This window comes from Syngnathoides biaculeatus, chromosome 15 (assembly GCF_019802595.1).
Source record: "Syngnathoides biaculeatus isolate LvHL_M chromosome 15, ASM1980259v1, whole genome shotgun sequence".
Classification (NCBI taxonomy): Eukaryota; Metazoa; Chordata; class Actinopteri; order Syngnathiformes; family Syngnathidae; genus Syngnathoides; species Syngnathoides biaculeatus.
Window position 1 is genome coordinate 20,884,926 of NC_084654.1, and position 15,901 is coordinate 20,900,826.

The window sequence follows — 15,901 nt, forward strand, 5'->3', positions numbered from 1 at the left end:
AGCATAAGCGTACAAAGTTGCCTCATGGAACGCTTTCCAGTATTTTACCGTTGCGCAACAACATTGCTGCGTCAGGATCGGAAAGTCTTGACGTTGTGCATTATGACATCACTCCCATCAAAGATACTTTGGAAATACTGAAGCCTTAGGGTAGGACACGTCTCCAATGCCAAATAAAGTCCAACCATGACATCATACCCTTGAACACTGAACTTGTATTTAAAAAAAAAAAGGGTGGGGTGGACTGCAGTGTGGTCCTTGAGGTCCTCCAGGGTCCATGTCATTATTTATTCAGCTACAGGTGGACTGAAGCATGTGCGTGACACATCATTGACGAGGAGGACATTTGTTTGCGTTAAAGCTTTGGAAAGCATGGCGTAATGTGGAACTCATGGAAGTACGAGTATGAATACCGTTACGCACTTGATGATCTCAAGTGAGCTGGACAGCATTCGAGAAGATCATCCAGTCAATCTCAAACTCTTGGCACAGAATGTCGCAAATTGCGCTTATATCTACATGCCTTTGGGTTACTACCTGATGAGCGTTGGAGATGGACCTGGGAGCAGCCATGAAACCATAATGAGGACCCAGGGGCTCAAAGGCTTTAGGCTCAGCTCTAAACATTTTCTACACGCTTATGCTTGTGTCCACAACAGAGTTTTTCCGGCGGTTTGCACTGACCCAATTGTCAGTATGTGTGTGCGCAAACCGTTTAATTGGCGGGATTTGCCATCGTAAATACTGAACAGGTTTAATATTTACGAAGATCAGGGAGGGAAAAAAAGAAAATCACTCCTTATCCCACGCCACAGCACAAGATAATGGATCAGGATAATCCACAAATCAGGACTTTTGCTACCTTTAATTATAAGGGAGTGATAAAGCTGTAATTTGGCCCAATTGTGGGTATTTGTGTACCCCACTTCAACATATGTCATCTCCCTCTGCGTTTGATTCTGCGACACGATCCTATATTGCAACAAATCCCCCCAAATCCCTGGAATCCGTCTAGTTACTGTACATTACGTCACCCGCCCCGGAAGATGCACTTGCCATCTATTTTTCCAGGTGGTCTTCCCTCCCCCCACCCGATTCTCCCATGACCGACCGGTCCCAGTTCAGAGGCAAAGAATCTATCAAAGCGTTATCAATAACTTCCTGTCGTTTGCTACGTGCGGTTCACCGGCTGGTTAGACGTATAAATCTCCAAAATTATCACGCAAAAGCCATCACGAGGAGGTTTTATGTTAAAAATGTGTGGCGGAAAGTGGGGGGGACGGGGACGGGGGTGTTATGTCTTAACGTAGCCAGTGAGCAGAATTTTCCAGCCACATCCAGCCTCGTTTTATTTGCAACTGATGTTAAATCTTTTTTTTTTTTCTTGCTTTTGAAATACATTCCACATTCATAGTAATCCCTGTGGCATGCCTTCAACTTTTGCTACCCCATCCGCCACCAGGAATAAGTGAAAAGACAGCAGCAACCAAGCAGCAGATCTTAAAAAAAAAAAAAAAAAAGAACTTTAAATTGTGAATGTTGTCTGTTTAACCGTTTCTTTGCTCAGCGCTACCAATGAATGCCACATTTTGGGAACCTATGCGGTAGAAAATCCCAAAAACATGCACAAACGTGTAACTTGAGGACTTGATCATCAACATCGTCATCTTTAAAAGGCAAGTTTGTGTACATTATGATGCAAAATTCTCGTAAGATTACATTTGGGCTGCAACTAGCAATTTAATAATTCTTGTAATCTATTTTTCCTCCTTAGTCAATGAATCGGATTAAAAACATTTAAGATTGTTATCCTTAACTAAAGAACAGGACATTGTCAGAGATTCAATTTATCAGTTGTCAAGCACGTTTTTTTAATTTCAGTATTTTTTTTCTCTTGACGAACTGCTTCCTTCTGACATTGATTTGTTTATTTCTCCTTTAATTCTTTTTCTCTGAAGTTGCATCGTTCGCTTTATTCTCATGTGTTACCTTTGACCGTGCTCTCATACAATTGACATTATCGAGGTTCTCCTCAAGTCACATTTAGGAGCGTCGTTCAAAAGAAAGTTCATTGATCGCCACGCTCCCCCTCCTGCACTTTGACTCGGGCCGAGGGGCTGTAAAAGTTCATCCTGGTCCTTGGAAAGCACCCGTTGTCCAACAACAAGGCGTAAATCATGTCCTATCATAGCAATCATAGACCTTGCGATGAGCTTGTTTAATCAGCTGCCGTTTTGCACCGACACGGATGAGTCTCCATCTGAAAATTTGGGGGGGGGGGGGGGAGACAACCTTTCGCTCCAGATTCCCGGCATCAGGCTTCCACATTTTTTGCGCTATTCCCTTCTATTTGTTCCAAGGAAAACTAGGCTGGAATTTGTTTTCAATGGATCTTGCATATTATATCATATTGCGTGCGTTGCCTTTCATGCGCTGCCAAGTGCTGATTTATCAAGGGAGCGTAAAAGAATGGATGGAGATTAGAGATCGACGGTAGAATCCTAATTCTCCTCTTCTAATGGCCTACAGTCGAGGCAGAGTAATATGAAAAGGATTAACGGCGGGATGAATGCACAAGAGGCGGGCAGGAGAGCCCCGCCGTTACAATGACGGCTTTGTTTCTCCCGACTATCCGGCTCAGGTTCCCCGCTAGGATCCATTACTCTTGCTTTGACGCCGGCGTCTCGATCAGCGCCGCTCGTATTGTTTCAACGGTGAAAGGGAATATCACCGGAGCGCCATTCAACATCAATTCACCTTGCGCTCTGAAGAAGGGGGTGGGGGATTACCGCATACCGATTTTTAACACCTTAACCCATTTTTATTTTTTTAACCAATCATTTTACCGTGATTGAACATGCATGCGACAAGGCAGAAAAATAAGAACTAGAATTGTTCCGTTTCGCGTCCGTGCACAAAGATTTGCTATCGTGAATATCGAACATGTTTAATAGTTACGATCGTCAGATGTTGGACCATTTTCCAAGCAGATCAGGGAAGAAAAATCATTACTTAACACACCCCACACCGCAGGATAATCGCTGGAAAATGCTTGATAATCAAGCATAGATGAACATGATCAGAATAAGAGAAAAACGTCGTAATAAGGCCCGACCATCACCTTTGCTGTTCAGTTAGTTTCGGGATTGCAACTTAGGGAACTTTACGCAATGTGCCAAGAAGCCTTTTTGGGGATTCCGCCCCGCCCACCCTTTATGATAAACATCAATTACCCTGGATGCTGGTTGTCCAAGACACCGTTTGTCAACTATACGGCCCTGTTGATAGGGAGCAGATTGTCAGAGAGCAGCGAAGTCAGGGACAATTAGAAGATGTCTGATTTATAGCGTTGAGCCAGACTCGGCGGGGGCGGTCCGGCACGCGGCCGTCGGACGAGCTGACGTGACAAGAGCGTGACAGATATCCCTGGCGCGGCGTCCGCGGCGTCGTTCCCCCCCCACCCGTGTTGCTCCTCGCGGCGCAGATGTTTTGCCGTGCACGCCCGATCCCGACGCACGCTCGCGTAATGGGCCCGAGCGCCGCACGCATCCCGGCTCCAGCTGTTCCGCCGGGTCGCGGGACGTGCTGGAACCCTCTATTAGAGCGGCGCAAATCCTCGTGGAGGTAGGGGAGAGAGGGAGAGAGGGATGAACGGTGGCTGGGGACTGAAAACCGGGGAGAAAACATGACCGATGATCTGCGGTGTCATCACCGGATCGCTTCCCAGCTCTAGTCTGGCCACACTCTCCATAAGAGATTCATGAGATTTCTGGCTCCCTCTTTTTTTAGTCTAAGTAGAAAGACTGGTGAGAGAGAGAGAGAGAGAGAGAGAGAGAGAGAGAGTGAACTCCAGCATTGATTTGTCCCTTCAACAAGACATTCTGGACAGTTCTGGATCCCTCTTCCTCAGTCAAACTACGGACTGAGGGACAGAGATGAGCCAGAATCAAGGGGAGGAAAGAAAATTAACCATCAAGTCCAGAATGCTGGCACCAGAGAGTTCTCTGGCTGTGGTGCGTGTCTCGACAAGATGTTCTGGATGTTTCTTTGGTCAAAGTGAAAGAGTCGGGGGGAGAGGTGCGGGTCGAGAGGAAGGGGTCCACAGAACGGGTGATGTCACTGGAATGCTCTTGGAATGATAGGATGGGGCTTTTTTTTTGTTTTTAGGAGTCATGGAGGGCTTTTCCATAACCGGGGCAGATGTGGCCCAGAGGCAAATCACAGGCTCATCTTTCCCGCTGATGTTTGCCTCCTCCTTTTCTATAGACCACCTCTCAACGGTCTCCGCATACATTCCAGTGGAACATTCTCGCCGGTATGACCATCAAGGGAGGGAGTGGGGGGGGGGGGGGTGAGATTTAACCTCCAGCTGGTTACCTTCAACCTTTGCAGATGGTGTTATTTACATTTACAAGGATTTACGTTTGCACGTTGGAAGTTCCAGTCAGCTGCCGCATGTCCCCCTTTTCGGAGGTTAAGCGCGGGGTCCGCGCAGAAAGAATCCGACCGCTGCAGCGTTCGCTGAGAAACCCGTCGGACCTTCCAGTTGCGCAAGGCTTTCCTGTCATCACTCAAAGGGCGTCATGAAGTCGTGGGGGCCGCCGTTCAAGCAGGGCGGGCACATTCCGACGCGCGGGATGAATTTCAACATTACCCCCCCCCCCCCCCCCCCCGTCAACAAATCCCGATTTGTCAGATTTATCTCAAAGTTTAGCTTGAGTGATAGTCCTGTGGAATTGTTTTGTTTTTATTATTCATATTGTTGTTTTTATAAGGAAATCGCATTCGACTTTTTGTCTGGTAAAGATCAGACTTTCATTTGACTTTACGACTTTATTCACCGCAAAACCCTCACACATTTTGCTGATTACAAGCATATTCTTTCACACCAAATTCATAATTCTTTTCTATTTTCCATTCACGACTCTGGAGCTATACTCCTTTGGTACAATGTACAGATTATCAAGTCTTTTTCTTTTTCCAATTCATGATTTTAATAAGTAGTAGAAGTAAAACTTTGTTATAAGATTCCAATGGTTTTATTTCTTCATTTTCTTCTCGTAATATCACAACTTTATCAGCGAGTGTGGCCCTCCTTTGTATAATTTATGTCTTATCAAGCATCTTAATTTATTTCTTTGGCGCGATAACTTATGGTAAACATTACAATCTTTTTTTCCCCTCAAAACATCACAGCTTCTGTGTGGCCCCTAAAACTTCATCTGTACGTGTAGTTGACTTCTCGTGCATATTTTGTTCCAATATAATGTTTCTATAAGAAATATTTTCTTTTTCTAAGATTTTTTTTTCACCATTTCATCCTCCACTTTGACCGCGATAATCCTCGACCGAGAGAACCATCCGACCTTTGGCTCGCACAAGGCTTCTCGTAATCACTTTAGCGTTTTGCAAATTGGCGAGTGCGCCGTCCGCGGGTTCGCGGAGGCCAACCGCAAGATGAGACGGCGGCGGGTCAAGCGAGCAGACGGGTCCTGTGGGCGTTTTGGGCGACGGCTCGTCAGCAGTTAATATTTTTATTTATTTTTTTCTTAGGGATGCCCCCGTGTGGGTGGTTGAACCGATAACGAGACGCAGTAGGACGGAAACCGACGGCGACCCGGCGCGTGGGAGGTACGCACGCGGGTGGAAATGTTTGCTCAGCTTCTCGCAGAATGTAAATCAAAGCGTTTCTCTAATTTCCTGCATTGAGCCTCTTCCTCTAACCATCCATCTCCATCCTGTCCTTGCATCCTGTTTTCCTTTTCCACGTCTCCTACCGAGCGGTACGACGTCGGGGCTGCAGATTTTATCATAAAGAAATGTGGAAAAGCGCTCAGACCTCCGCCGGGTACTCGGTCTCGGTTTGTGCTCACGCCACTCGCTAAACGGAGGAGTCTCACTTAGGTGGCCGATTGTTCCCCTGGCGCTCGGTCCCTGGTGGTGTACAGTACTTTGTGACCACCCCATGATCAACGGCTTTCCGAACCCTTTCCAGGGTGCAACAGACACGTCCGCATTCTTTGACTTGAATTCATTACACACGCTAAAACCAAACCATCAAGCAATTTTGATATTCTTGTATAGAATATGAATCATCTTTATTGCCGTGACTTCCACTCCATGCATATTAACCAAATTTGACCTCTGCATTTAAAGCCATCACAGTAACGAACACACTGAAGCAAGCAGCCTACTTAAAAGGTCTAGTGTCATTCCTATAAACATTCTAAAAAAGATATTGAAATGAAAAATACATATAACATTATTCAGTTCAATGTCCATACAAAAATATAAATATGAACGGAGAGCGCGTCCTCCGTGTGCAACCAAGTGGTCGCCATATTGGCTGCATCCCCTCTCTGTGACGTCACCCCGGACATTCGCCAATGAAAACACGCCGTGCACCCAAACTATGGGAGACGAACACGCCCCTTCTGACACGGAAGCTCTTTTCGTAGAACATCACACAACTGAGTCAAGTTATCGGGGCAATATTACCCTATTGTTTTGAGCCATATTTAGAGGACATGCGATCACGACCAAACCACCTCCCCGCGGCGGACATGAGCCACGGAGGCTGACAAGGCCGGCGGCAGGCTCGGCCTTCAGCGGATGCTGCACAGAAGCCTTCCGACGTCCACGTCAACACATTTAGCAACCCTGATTTATGGATTTAAACCCCCCCCCCCCAACTTTTTTTGTTTTTTTTAGTAGCTGTATACGCACCTACCTGTCATTTGAAGCCCACGAAGCTCTCGTCCTATGCATTTTTCACGACGAACCGGGTCTCTTGCAAACTTATGAAGGCTAAATCCATCCTCCCGAGTGTTCAAGCAATGTCCAGCAATGCAACGAGCTGGCATTTTGGCTAACACGGAGGAACAACGAGCTACCTACCAGCAGTTAAAACTAATACAAACAAACGAGTCCACTTGAGGGCGGTCCCGCCCTGTACGTCACTTCCTGCTTCTTCTCTAAAACAAATCCCTCCAGAGGAATTTCATGGCGGGAGTTACAAAAAGCTGCATGTCGGCTGCCGTTTTTTCATTAATAACGTGTAAAATCATGCATTCCATGACAGTGGGCCTTTGAGCTATTTTGCAAAATTGCTACGTCCAGGCTTTCTGTTAAAGTCAAGGAGGCAAATGGATTTTTTTGGGTGGCGGACCATCACCCTGGCCCAACACTGAGCAGTTAATTTCCACATTAAAGGAGACTTTGCGATTAAAAAACAAAAAAAAATCCCCAAAAATATAGTCATAGTCAGTCATTTTGAAAAATTGTACAGGAGGGTCCTGGTTTCGTGATGGTCCCGACATACTGGGTTTCCAGGTTTCGACTGATCCACTAGTTAACTTAGACAAATTTTTCTGAAAAAAAGTAACGTTTCGCTTCATCCTGTCGGCCACCGATGCTATCCCCAATGTTGTGTTGCTGCAGTACTGGAGGTGTAACACTACGCCAAGAATCATACCAGTTCAGTCTGAACCTTGCTTTTAAGGTCACATTTCAGTTCACATTAGGTTGAGGGCGCGAACAGAATCCAAAACATAAAGCTGCTTATCTTTTGTGTGAATAACCACAAGTTGAATTGAAAAAGATTCTCAAATAACATATACGATACAAAAATACGCTGATTGACAGAATACATTCATGAAAAACTCAAATGGCGCATGGCCTGAACGCGCCTTAAAACTTTCTTTATCCGATCTCTGGATTTGTTGGCGCTTCACATACGCTCGCCTGGACTTGTTTCCTTTGACAGGGGGCATTCATTTAATTACACATCAGTCTCTGCCCGCACCGCCTTCGGTAGGAGACAAAATCTGCTATTGTTAGCCTCGCCAAGTCGAGACATCTCACTTAATGTTTACTCCATTCAGTAGCGGCTCCAAAGCCCTTTACGGCCTCAGTGCGTTTGCCAAAGACCAACACGCCGGCACGCTAAAGAGAGAGGCTCTTGAGTCTGCTGCGCACTGAACAACGTGGCTAAACCGACTGAACTCTTGCGCAGCGGGCGGTGATCGACGTTTAGATTTTTATGATGGTAATATTGAAAGACTGGTTTCTAGTGGTTTAAACCCTTAACACAATTAGTTGCTCCTCTACTGTTGTCTAGCAAATGGTTGAGGCTGAGCAAGCGTCCTTATTGGCTATCAGGTCAGCGTCATGGCGCCAGTCGCCCGGCCGAACTCTGTGTTGGCCACGCACGTAAGTATTTGCGATCGTAAATATTGAAGCCGAGCTGATACAGGAGAAAAATGCTCCCCGCACAGCAGGATAGTCACTCAGAATAATCTTTTGGACATCTGATAAGCAAGCCTTTGCTGACTTTGATGGCAAGAGACAGAAATTGCTCAAATTTGGCCCAATTTGGCATGAACATGTACCCCCGCTTAATGTACTGCACATAGCCAATAATGGTGTATTTTCCTCTCCTACAGTAGTTCTGCTGTGCCATTTTTGGGTCTTTTTTGTTGTTTTTTTAGTAGGCAAACAAATCCACTCCTTGCCAACTCAAACTAGATGGCAAATGTAACAGATGCTACTTCGGTGATCCAGTTTTCAGATCAGTCCCGTTTTTGAATTGCAAGGTAATGTCGGTCTGGTTGGGGAGGTCCTTCGCCTTAATGACAACATGGTGATAAAAGTTTGCATGTCATTTTTTTTTTTTTTTTTTTTAAATAAATTATCCTGTTAGGGTGCATCCAACCCTAATGACAGTTTCTGCAACTCCCCAATACACCTTAGTACAATTTAAATACTTTTTAGGGTAGGAGTGGGGCATGGGGGGAGCCTCATACCCCATTTTAATTAGACAATTGATGATCAAACATACTTTTTAAATACAATTTATGACTAAAAACACTTTTTTTACAACTTTATTTTTAAGTGTGTTCTTGATTCCTTCTTATAAAATTTACCCATCAAGAATATTCCAAATCAAATGTTAGATTGAAACATCATAAAAATGCTACTTTTTTTCTCTCACGATGTCATAACTTTGAGACGAGCATCGTGTGTTGGACAATGAATCGATTTTTATTATCCATCCATCCATCCATCCATCCATTTTCTGAGCTGCTTATCCTCACAAGGCAGTCGCAGGAAGTTCTGGAGCCTATCCAGGCTGTCAACGGGCAGGAGGCGGGGTACACCCTGAACTGTTTTTCAGCCAATCGCAGGGCACATCGAGACAAACAGTTACAATCACACCTTGGGGCAATTTAGAGTGTCCAATTAATGTTGCTTGTTTTTGCCATGTGGGAAGAAAACCGGATCGAATGCATGTTTTTGGGAAGTGGGAGGGAACTCACACAGGCACTGGGAGAACATGCAAACTCCACACAAGCGGGTCTGGGATTGAACCCGGGACCTCATAAATGTGAGGCCAACGTTTTCCAGCTGATCCACCGTGTCGCTGGATTTTTATTAGTTTAACCAAATTAACACGTAGTTTGTCAATTTTGTCGTTGATGTTCTGGCTTCTGTAGTTCAAAGTGTGTCATTGCTGACCTGCACTGCTTACGCTGACAACACAGATGCAAACAGCGAGCTGGTTTACAAAAGCAGTCAGCATTTTAGATGCTCTACGTAGTTATTTTTTCCAACTACTCTGGAGACTTAAAAAAAAAAAAAAAAAAAAAAGACTACTGACTACTTTATTACCATCTTAGAAACAGACCATTTTGTTTTCCGTATGACAAGAAAGGACGGCAATCCGTAGCCTCACGAAGGCCCGACCGCAAGATGACGAGCAAAACGCCGGCAAGTCGTGTCTCGTCGGTCGTCGAGGAACGTCATCGGCCGCCGCTCGCCATTCCTCCGCGCGTCGCCCGGGATTAGCGAGCGGCGGGAGACGACGCCCGAGACGGGCACGCATTCAAAGAGTGGAACACCTGTTCTTAAAGGCGCACACACACACACAGATGTAGCGTGGGGGGTGGGGGGGGGGGCTGACGCTGTGCGGGGGCCAGATGTATCCAGGCTTATAATAGAGGGATGCCCTCTCGTAAGCCGCTGCGCAAAATCAAAGTGTCGTATCAATGGGCGACACGCCCCACTTCGCACACTCCTTTCCGCCGTTTTCCAAAAGCAGTTTTGAAGTTGCGTGGCGGGGATGAGAAGGCTTTTCAGTTCTTATCGCCGTCATACGTAATGGTGTAAGAAAAGCTCAGAGGCAAGCGGGAGGGAGGTATTTATGGGGGAGGGGGGGGGGGGCAACAGAACAAGGCTAAACTGAGATCTAATACAATCCTCCCGCCAACCCAAGGCCAGGATTCTATTCCTAAATGCCTGTTTTGATCAAACGCAAACATCGAATCACTTTAGTTAATCCCTTTCTTCTTCTCATCCAAAGAGGGGAGACCACCAAAACTCTCCTCTTCCCCAGGTGGTTACATTCTTTTTTTTTTTTTTTTTTCCCCCCAAACACTTTTCTCAGATCTATGTAGAATTCAAAGTGAGCTTTCAAATCTGGGCGCGTTGTAGTCAACGTGCACCTGGCAGATGGTGCCCCCGGCCGCCTCTGCCACTTTTTCTTCTTTTTGCTCCCTATTCGCAAACCGGTGACAAAATGTCGGTTTTCGCTGCATGTGTTTGTTCTGCCCCGTCGCAGATGCGCTCTGAAATCGTGTCCGTCACACTGGACTTAATCCCGGGGTTAGCAGCTGCCGATTGCGAGAGCGCATATGCGTTTGTTCGCGTGTGAGAGCTTCTGTGCAAAAATGAGTGCAATTATCCTCATTGCGCCGGTTACCTGGATGTGAACTGTTAAAGTGCCACCGTCATGAAATGCATGACTTTTAGTATGTTATTAATGAAAAAAATGGCACCTGACATGGACCCATGCGTTTTTTTCCCCCCCACCACAAAACGTGATTTTGAAGTATCCAGGTTTCTGTAACTCCCGCCACGAAAATCCTCTTGAGGGATTTGTTTTCGAGAAGAAGCAGGAAGTGACGTCCACGGCGGGACCGCCCTCTCGTGGACTCGTTTGTTTCTATTAGTTTTACCACCGGGAAGGTAGCTAGTTGTTCCTTCGTGTTAGCCAAAGTGCCGGCTCGTTGCATTGCTGGACATTGCTTGAACACTCGGGAGGATGGATTTACTCTTCATAAGTTTGCAAGAGACCCGGTTCGTTGTGAAAAATGGATTGCACGGGTGCAAAGGATGAGAGCTTCGTGGGTTCCAAATCACAGGTAGGTGTGTAAACAGCTACTTAAAAAAAAAAATTTTTTAAAAAGTTTGGGGCGGACCATGTAATCGGTCTCTCATAACTCTAACAAAAGATCCGCTGACGTATGACAGGCGTTCTAAATGCGTCTTCGCCAGTGAAGGCTGCACTTCGGCCTCACGGACGGCGGCGGCTTTGGACAACGCTGCCGACAATGAAGCGCTCAGCCGCGTGCGACGACAACGCCGGAAAGCGCCACAGCTCGACGGTGTTGTTCATCGCGGACGGCGGCGGCTATGAACAACGCCCTAAAGCAGCCCAGCTCGGCTCTGTGATAAGACACCTCGCCTCCGAAAATAAGCCACACGGGCTGAGGCACAGCGTGCGACGACACCGCAGTAAAGCTTGGGGCGGACCACGTAATCAGTTTCTTATAATGTAACAAAAGATAACTATGGATGCCATGGGGTGCTAAATGTGTCGATGTGCGCATCGGACGGCTTCCGCGTCGGGCTCACGGACGACGGCGGCTATGAACAACGCTGCCCGCGGTGGCGCACTCAGCCACGTGCTAAGACAACGCCATAAAGCAACCTGACTTAGCGCCGTGATAAGCCACCTTGGCACCGAAAATGAGCCACCCCAGCCAACAAGGCGCCTCATCTCCGCCGCAAAAGTGGACAGAACAGGGAGGCGGTTTCGCCGTGATCGCATATCATCTGAATATGGCTCGAAACAATAAGGTAACATTTCCTCGGTGACTTCACCCAGTTGTGAGATGTTCTCTTCTTCCGTGTCAAAAGGGGCGTGTCCCATAGTAGGGCCCACAGCGTGTTTTCAATGGCGAATGTCCGGGGTGACGCCACAGGCAGGAGACGCAGCCAATATGGCGACCACTTGGATGTCGAATGACATTTCCGCAACTTTGCAAATGGATGACGCGCTCTCCGCTTATATTTATTTTTTCGTGTAGACATTGAAGTGAATAATGTTATATGTATTTTTCATTTCACTATCTATTTTAGAATGTTCATAGGGATGAGACTGGACCTTTAAAGAAGTACTTCTCAAATGTGTATCACAAACTCGAACATTAACTCCACGCACCTTGCATGTACACAATCATCAACCCATGTCACATAAGCAACTGTATTCAGTAGTTCTATTATTCAACACAAACACACCACCCTCACACAAGGCTCACAAATAGTATTGGTTAGTCTACTAGCCGAACAGACATGCTAGTACTAACTGACGTTACATCACATATGGGCAAACAAATATGCACACTAGCATTTTAGAGATATAGTGTGTGATCAAAGTCATCCTCTGGCATTTACACACAATACGAAATGCTTGGAGATAACGGCAAAGTAGACTTGACAAGGTGTTTGTAACTGCTTCATGATTGAAGCTAAAAACACAATTTGACTCCGCATGAGATGGATTCAGGGATTGGCCAGGACGCAGCGAATAAGTGAGGATAGGTCCAAAATTCAGGAGCAGACCAATTTGCAGATCCCAAACCGTGAATATGTACTGGTCCAGCATTATCTGCTTGGAGTATCGTGGAGTGGAGCAGGAATAAACAAGGACAAACGAGAATAACAGAAGACTCTGGTCGTGATTTTTTGGAGATCTGCCGGACAATGAGCTTCTTTCAGCACCACTCGGATGCACACAGCACAGATGCGTTGTTGTGCTCCCCCCCTCCCAAAACTGTTGTCGTGCCTGGTGCACAATATTTGGCTCTCGGCATTTCATTAGGGCCCCGCTTTTCCTCCTGACATTTTCGTCGTCATTGTTATGGCTGCTTGAGGAAAATGCCCCGGCGTGGCGGCGGCATGGTGCAGCTGCAATACGAAGCGGAGGATTTTATCTTCATGGTTTGCTTTCCTGGAACTTCCTTTGCAGTTGTCTTTCTCTGCCCCCGCCCCACCCACCCACCCCCGACATTCCCCGCTTCCCTGCAAGCTGTGCTCATTAGCCCCTTTGGCCTTGTCTTAAAAGTTCCTGTGAAGCTAAAATAAATGTAAATTTGACACCGCAGAGGAGAAGAGGAGATTGCCAAGTATGCAGTAGGCCTATGCAGTATGCAGTAGGCCTGGGAAAATGCATTTTTGGGGTGTAGTAGCTAGCTAACTGCACCCTGCAATGGTAGTCATAATCATAACTAGCGCGAAGGATGAGAGTCGAGTTCTTATATTGTGGACAAGGGGGAAATTCATGCCGGATTCTGAAGTGCCTCACTGGGCTTCATTTTAGTCATGCTTGTCAGGAAAACTGAAATGTTGAAAGATTATAACGCTATATGTCCACAATTCAGTACGACATACTGTAATGTCTCTTCTATAATGTACAGGCATGTATAATATGCACACAATACTGGAAAGCCCTTCAATCTTTTTATGACCTCTCAGGGGCGGTGGCACATTGGAATGAAAGTTTAGTGGGTAAATGAAGAGAATATCCAAAGATGAAAAAATATGTGCCGATACACACAAATATTACTGAATAAATACCCAAATATTCGGGAGAATGAAAAAGTATATTTTACTAAAATACCCCAAAATATTACAACAAACTATTTGACAAAAAAATACCAAAAATATTCCAAATATTATAATGTCACTTGGGCACAATTAGGGTTGTCATGTCCGGATGGACTCTGCTCAGAGGCCACAATGTTGCGGCATCTCCGGCCAGTGATGAAAACATCACGGAACGGAATAACCTTTCAAAAGAAACATAGCAGCTCCGTTGTCGCACAGGCAGTTAAATGTCCAAAAAAAAAAAATGTGAGCCAATGACCCCGTCACTTTGTTTGATTCTGTTTGTCCTGTGCGGTCGTTTATCTTTTTTCCCCTTTTCCTTTGCTTTCTTTCTTGTACTTTTCAAGGATACTTTTGCCACAGAAAACAATCCTCATGTGACTCCGCTCCGTGTTTGTTTTGCCGTGTTGGCGGGGGGTCTGTTGAGACTACCGCTAAGCTCTCTGTCAATAAGAAGCCTCGCATAATTAATCAACATCAAATGACGCGTCTATCGTGAGTGAACCCGCAAAAAAGAAAGTCCCGAGAAGCCATTCAGGAAAAGACCAAAAAATTCTGCTAATTAGGTGTCCGGCTCAAAGCCCGTATGTGGTACAGCAGTGGCCGTTTTAGAACGCGCCATTTAACAAATTTGGTAGGCGGGAATGCAGAATTCCATTGTCGCCGCATGCAGAGAATTGCACAAAAACCTCTGAAGCGAATGCGGTTGGAGCAAAGTAGTTGGCGGTGAGAAAACGAGCGTGCCTGCGTGCGTCGGGTTCGGCGAGGGTGCGAGAGGGCAGGTGGGGAGGTTTGAATGTTAACTACCAACCTTATCAGTGTAATTTCACACCCTCTCTTCCAGTCCCGTGCTCACACGCACGCGGCGAACACAGTGTTGCCTGCAGTTTTGTATCTAACGACTGATTAGTGGTGGGGGGGAAACGGGTGTCACGCACTTTAATCCCACCCAGAGGGGGGAGTGATAGTTGGGACACTGGTATCCCTCCTCATTAGGCCCCCCCTTTTTTTTTTTCCCCCGGACCTTCGTGCCCCCAGCTCTGCATGGCCTTGCTCGCCACCCCCCCTTCTACCTCGTCTCTGCTTATTTTTTCCTCATTATCTTTTCCACCTCACAGCTAAACGTGAGCTACAGGGACGTGGCGGTAAGTGACATCATCATCATCATCATCCCATGGGTAAAATGAGGTCATACTCTTCAGGTGCATCTTAAGTGGTGGTCCGTCCCCCCCCCCCCTCCCCCAACCCCGGGCAGGCTCGTGCAGCACGGCCCTCGCATTACCTCAGCGATGATGGCTTTGACCTCGCTATCAGGCGGACCGCGTTAACCGAGCGGACGGGCCACTCGATACTTTTTGCATTTTTTTTTTTTCACCTGCTCGTGTACGTGTGCCCAGCAAATGTGCCCATTTTCTGTTCCTAAACAGTTACTACACATTTACGATCAATTGTTGGCGCAGTTTGCCACTTAACACTGACAACGGAGGAGCTAGTTCACTGAAAATGCAGGATTTGGGATTCCTTTGTGTCGTCGGACTGCGAGCAACAAATATTCCGCTGCAAAGTATATACTGAGTGTATAAAAGCATCAGTATAAAGAAGATAAAATCTATAGAATCTATACCATACACTCAGCCTTTACAAAACTGTTAGCATTCACCATTAGTATTAGGACGCTAGCAATTACCATTTTAGGTGGGGGAAAAAAAAATGAAAAATCTACCATTCACCTCACTCACAGATCATGCTATATGTACATTACACATCTAGTAAAAGTAAGTTTCTTTCGGCTTGTCCCGTTTGGGGTCGCCACAGCGTGTCATCTCAGATGAACGCTCATATTTGTTTGGCGCGGTTTCTACGCCGGATGCCCTTCCTGATGCAACCCCTCTTGAGCTGAGCTATGGGGCCACATTACACATCTTGTAGTGTCTCAAAAAGCACTTACAGATGCTCTTTTGTCATATTTGGGAAAGTTTATCACTGGCCCAACATGGTGTCCAACACGCACGTGTTCCGTTTCGTAGCACAGGACATGTTTTAGCCGACGGTGTACCACTTTTTTAACCAAATACTTCCGATCATGTCACTTCAAAATAAGAGCGTCTAGAAGTTTGAACATTATTGCAGCGTTAGCATGAAAGTGGAATGATTTTCAGTGTAAGAGTGAGAT

At 46.2% G+C, this 15,901-nt stretch overlaps 2 protein-coding genes across 5 annotated transcripts in view; one reads left to right on the forward strand and one right to left on the reverse strand.

Moving 5' to 3' along the window:
- The window catches only part of uggt1 (UDP-glucose glycoprotein glucosyltransferase 1), a 207,237-nt gene that overhangs the window by 167,593 nt on the left and 23,743 nt on the right, over nt 1-15,901 (reverse strand). The gene's annotated exons all lie outside the window — the stretch shown is intronic.
- Nucleotides 1-15,901, forward strand: part of hs6st1a (heparan sulfate 6-O-sulfotransferase 1a) — a 75,422-nt gene that overhangs the window by 40,471 nt on the left and 19,050 nt on the right. For 2 of the 4 annotated variants that reach the window (XM_061843559.1, XM_061843560.1), the window contains exon 2: nt 5,554-5,631. The exons of the other annotated variants lie outside the window; for them this stretch is intronic. In XM_061843559.1, coding sequence (XP_061699543.1) covers nt 5,554-5,631 — 78 coding nt within the window. The remainder of the gene's footprint in view (nt 1-5,553; nt 5,632-15,901) is intronic. 4 annotated transcript variants of the gene reach the window in all.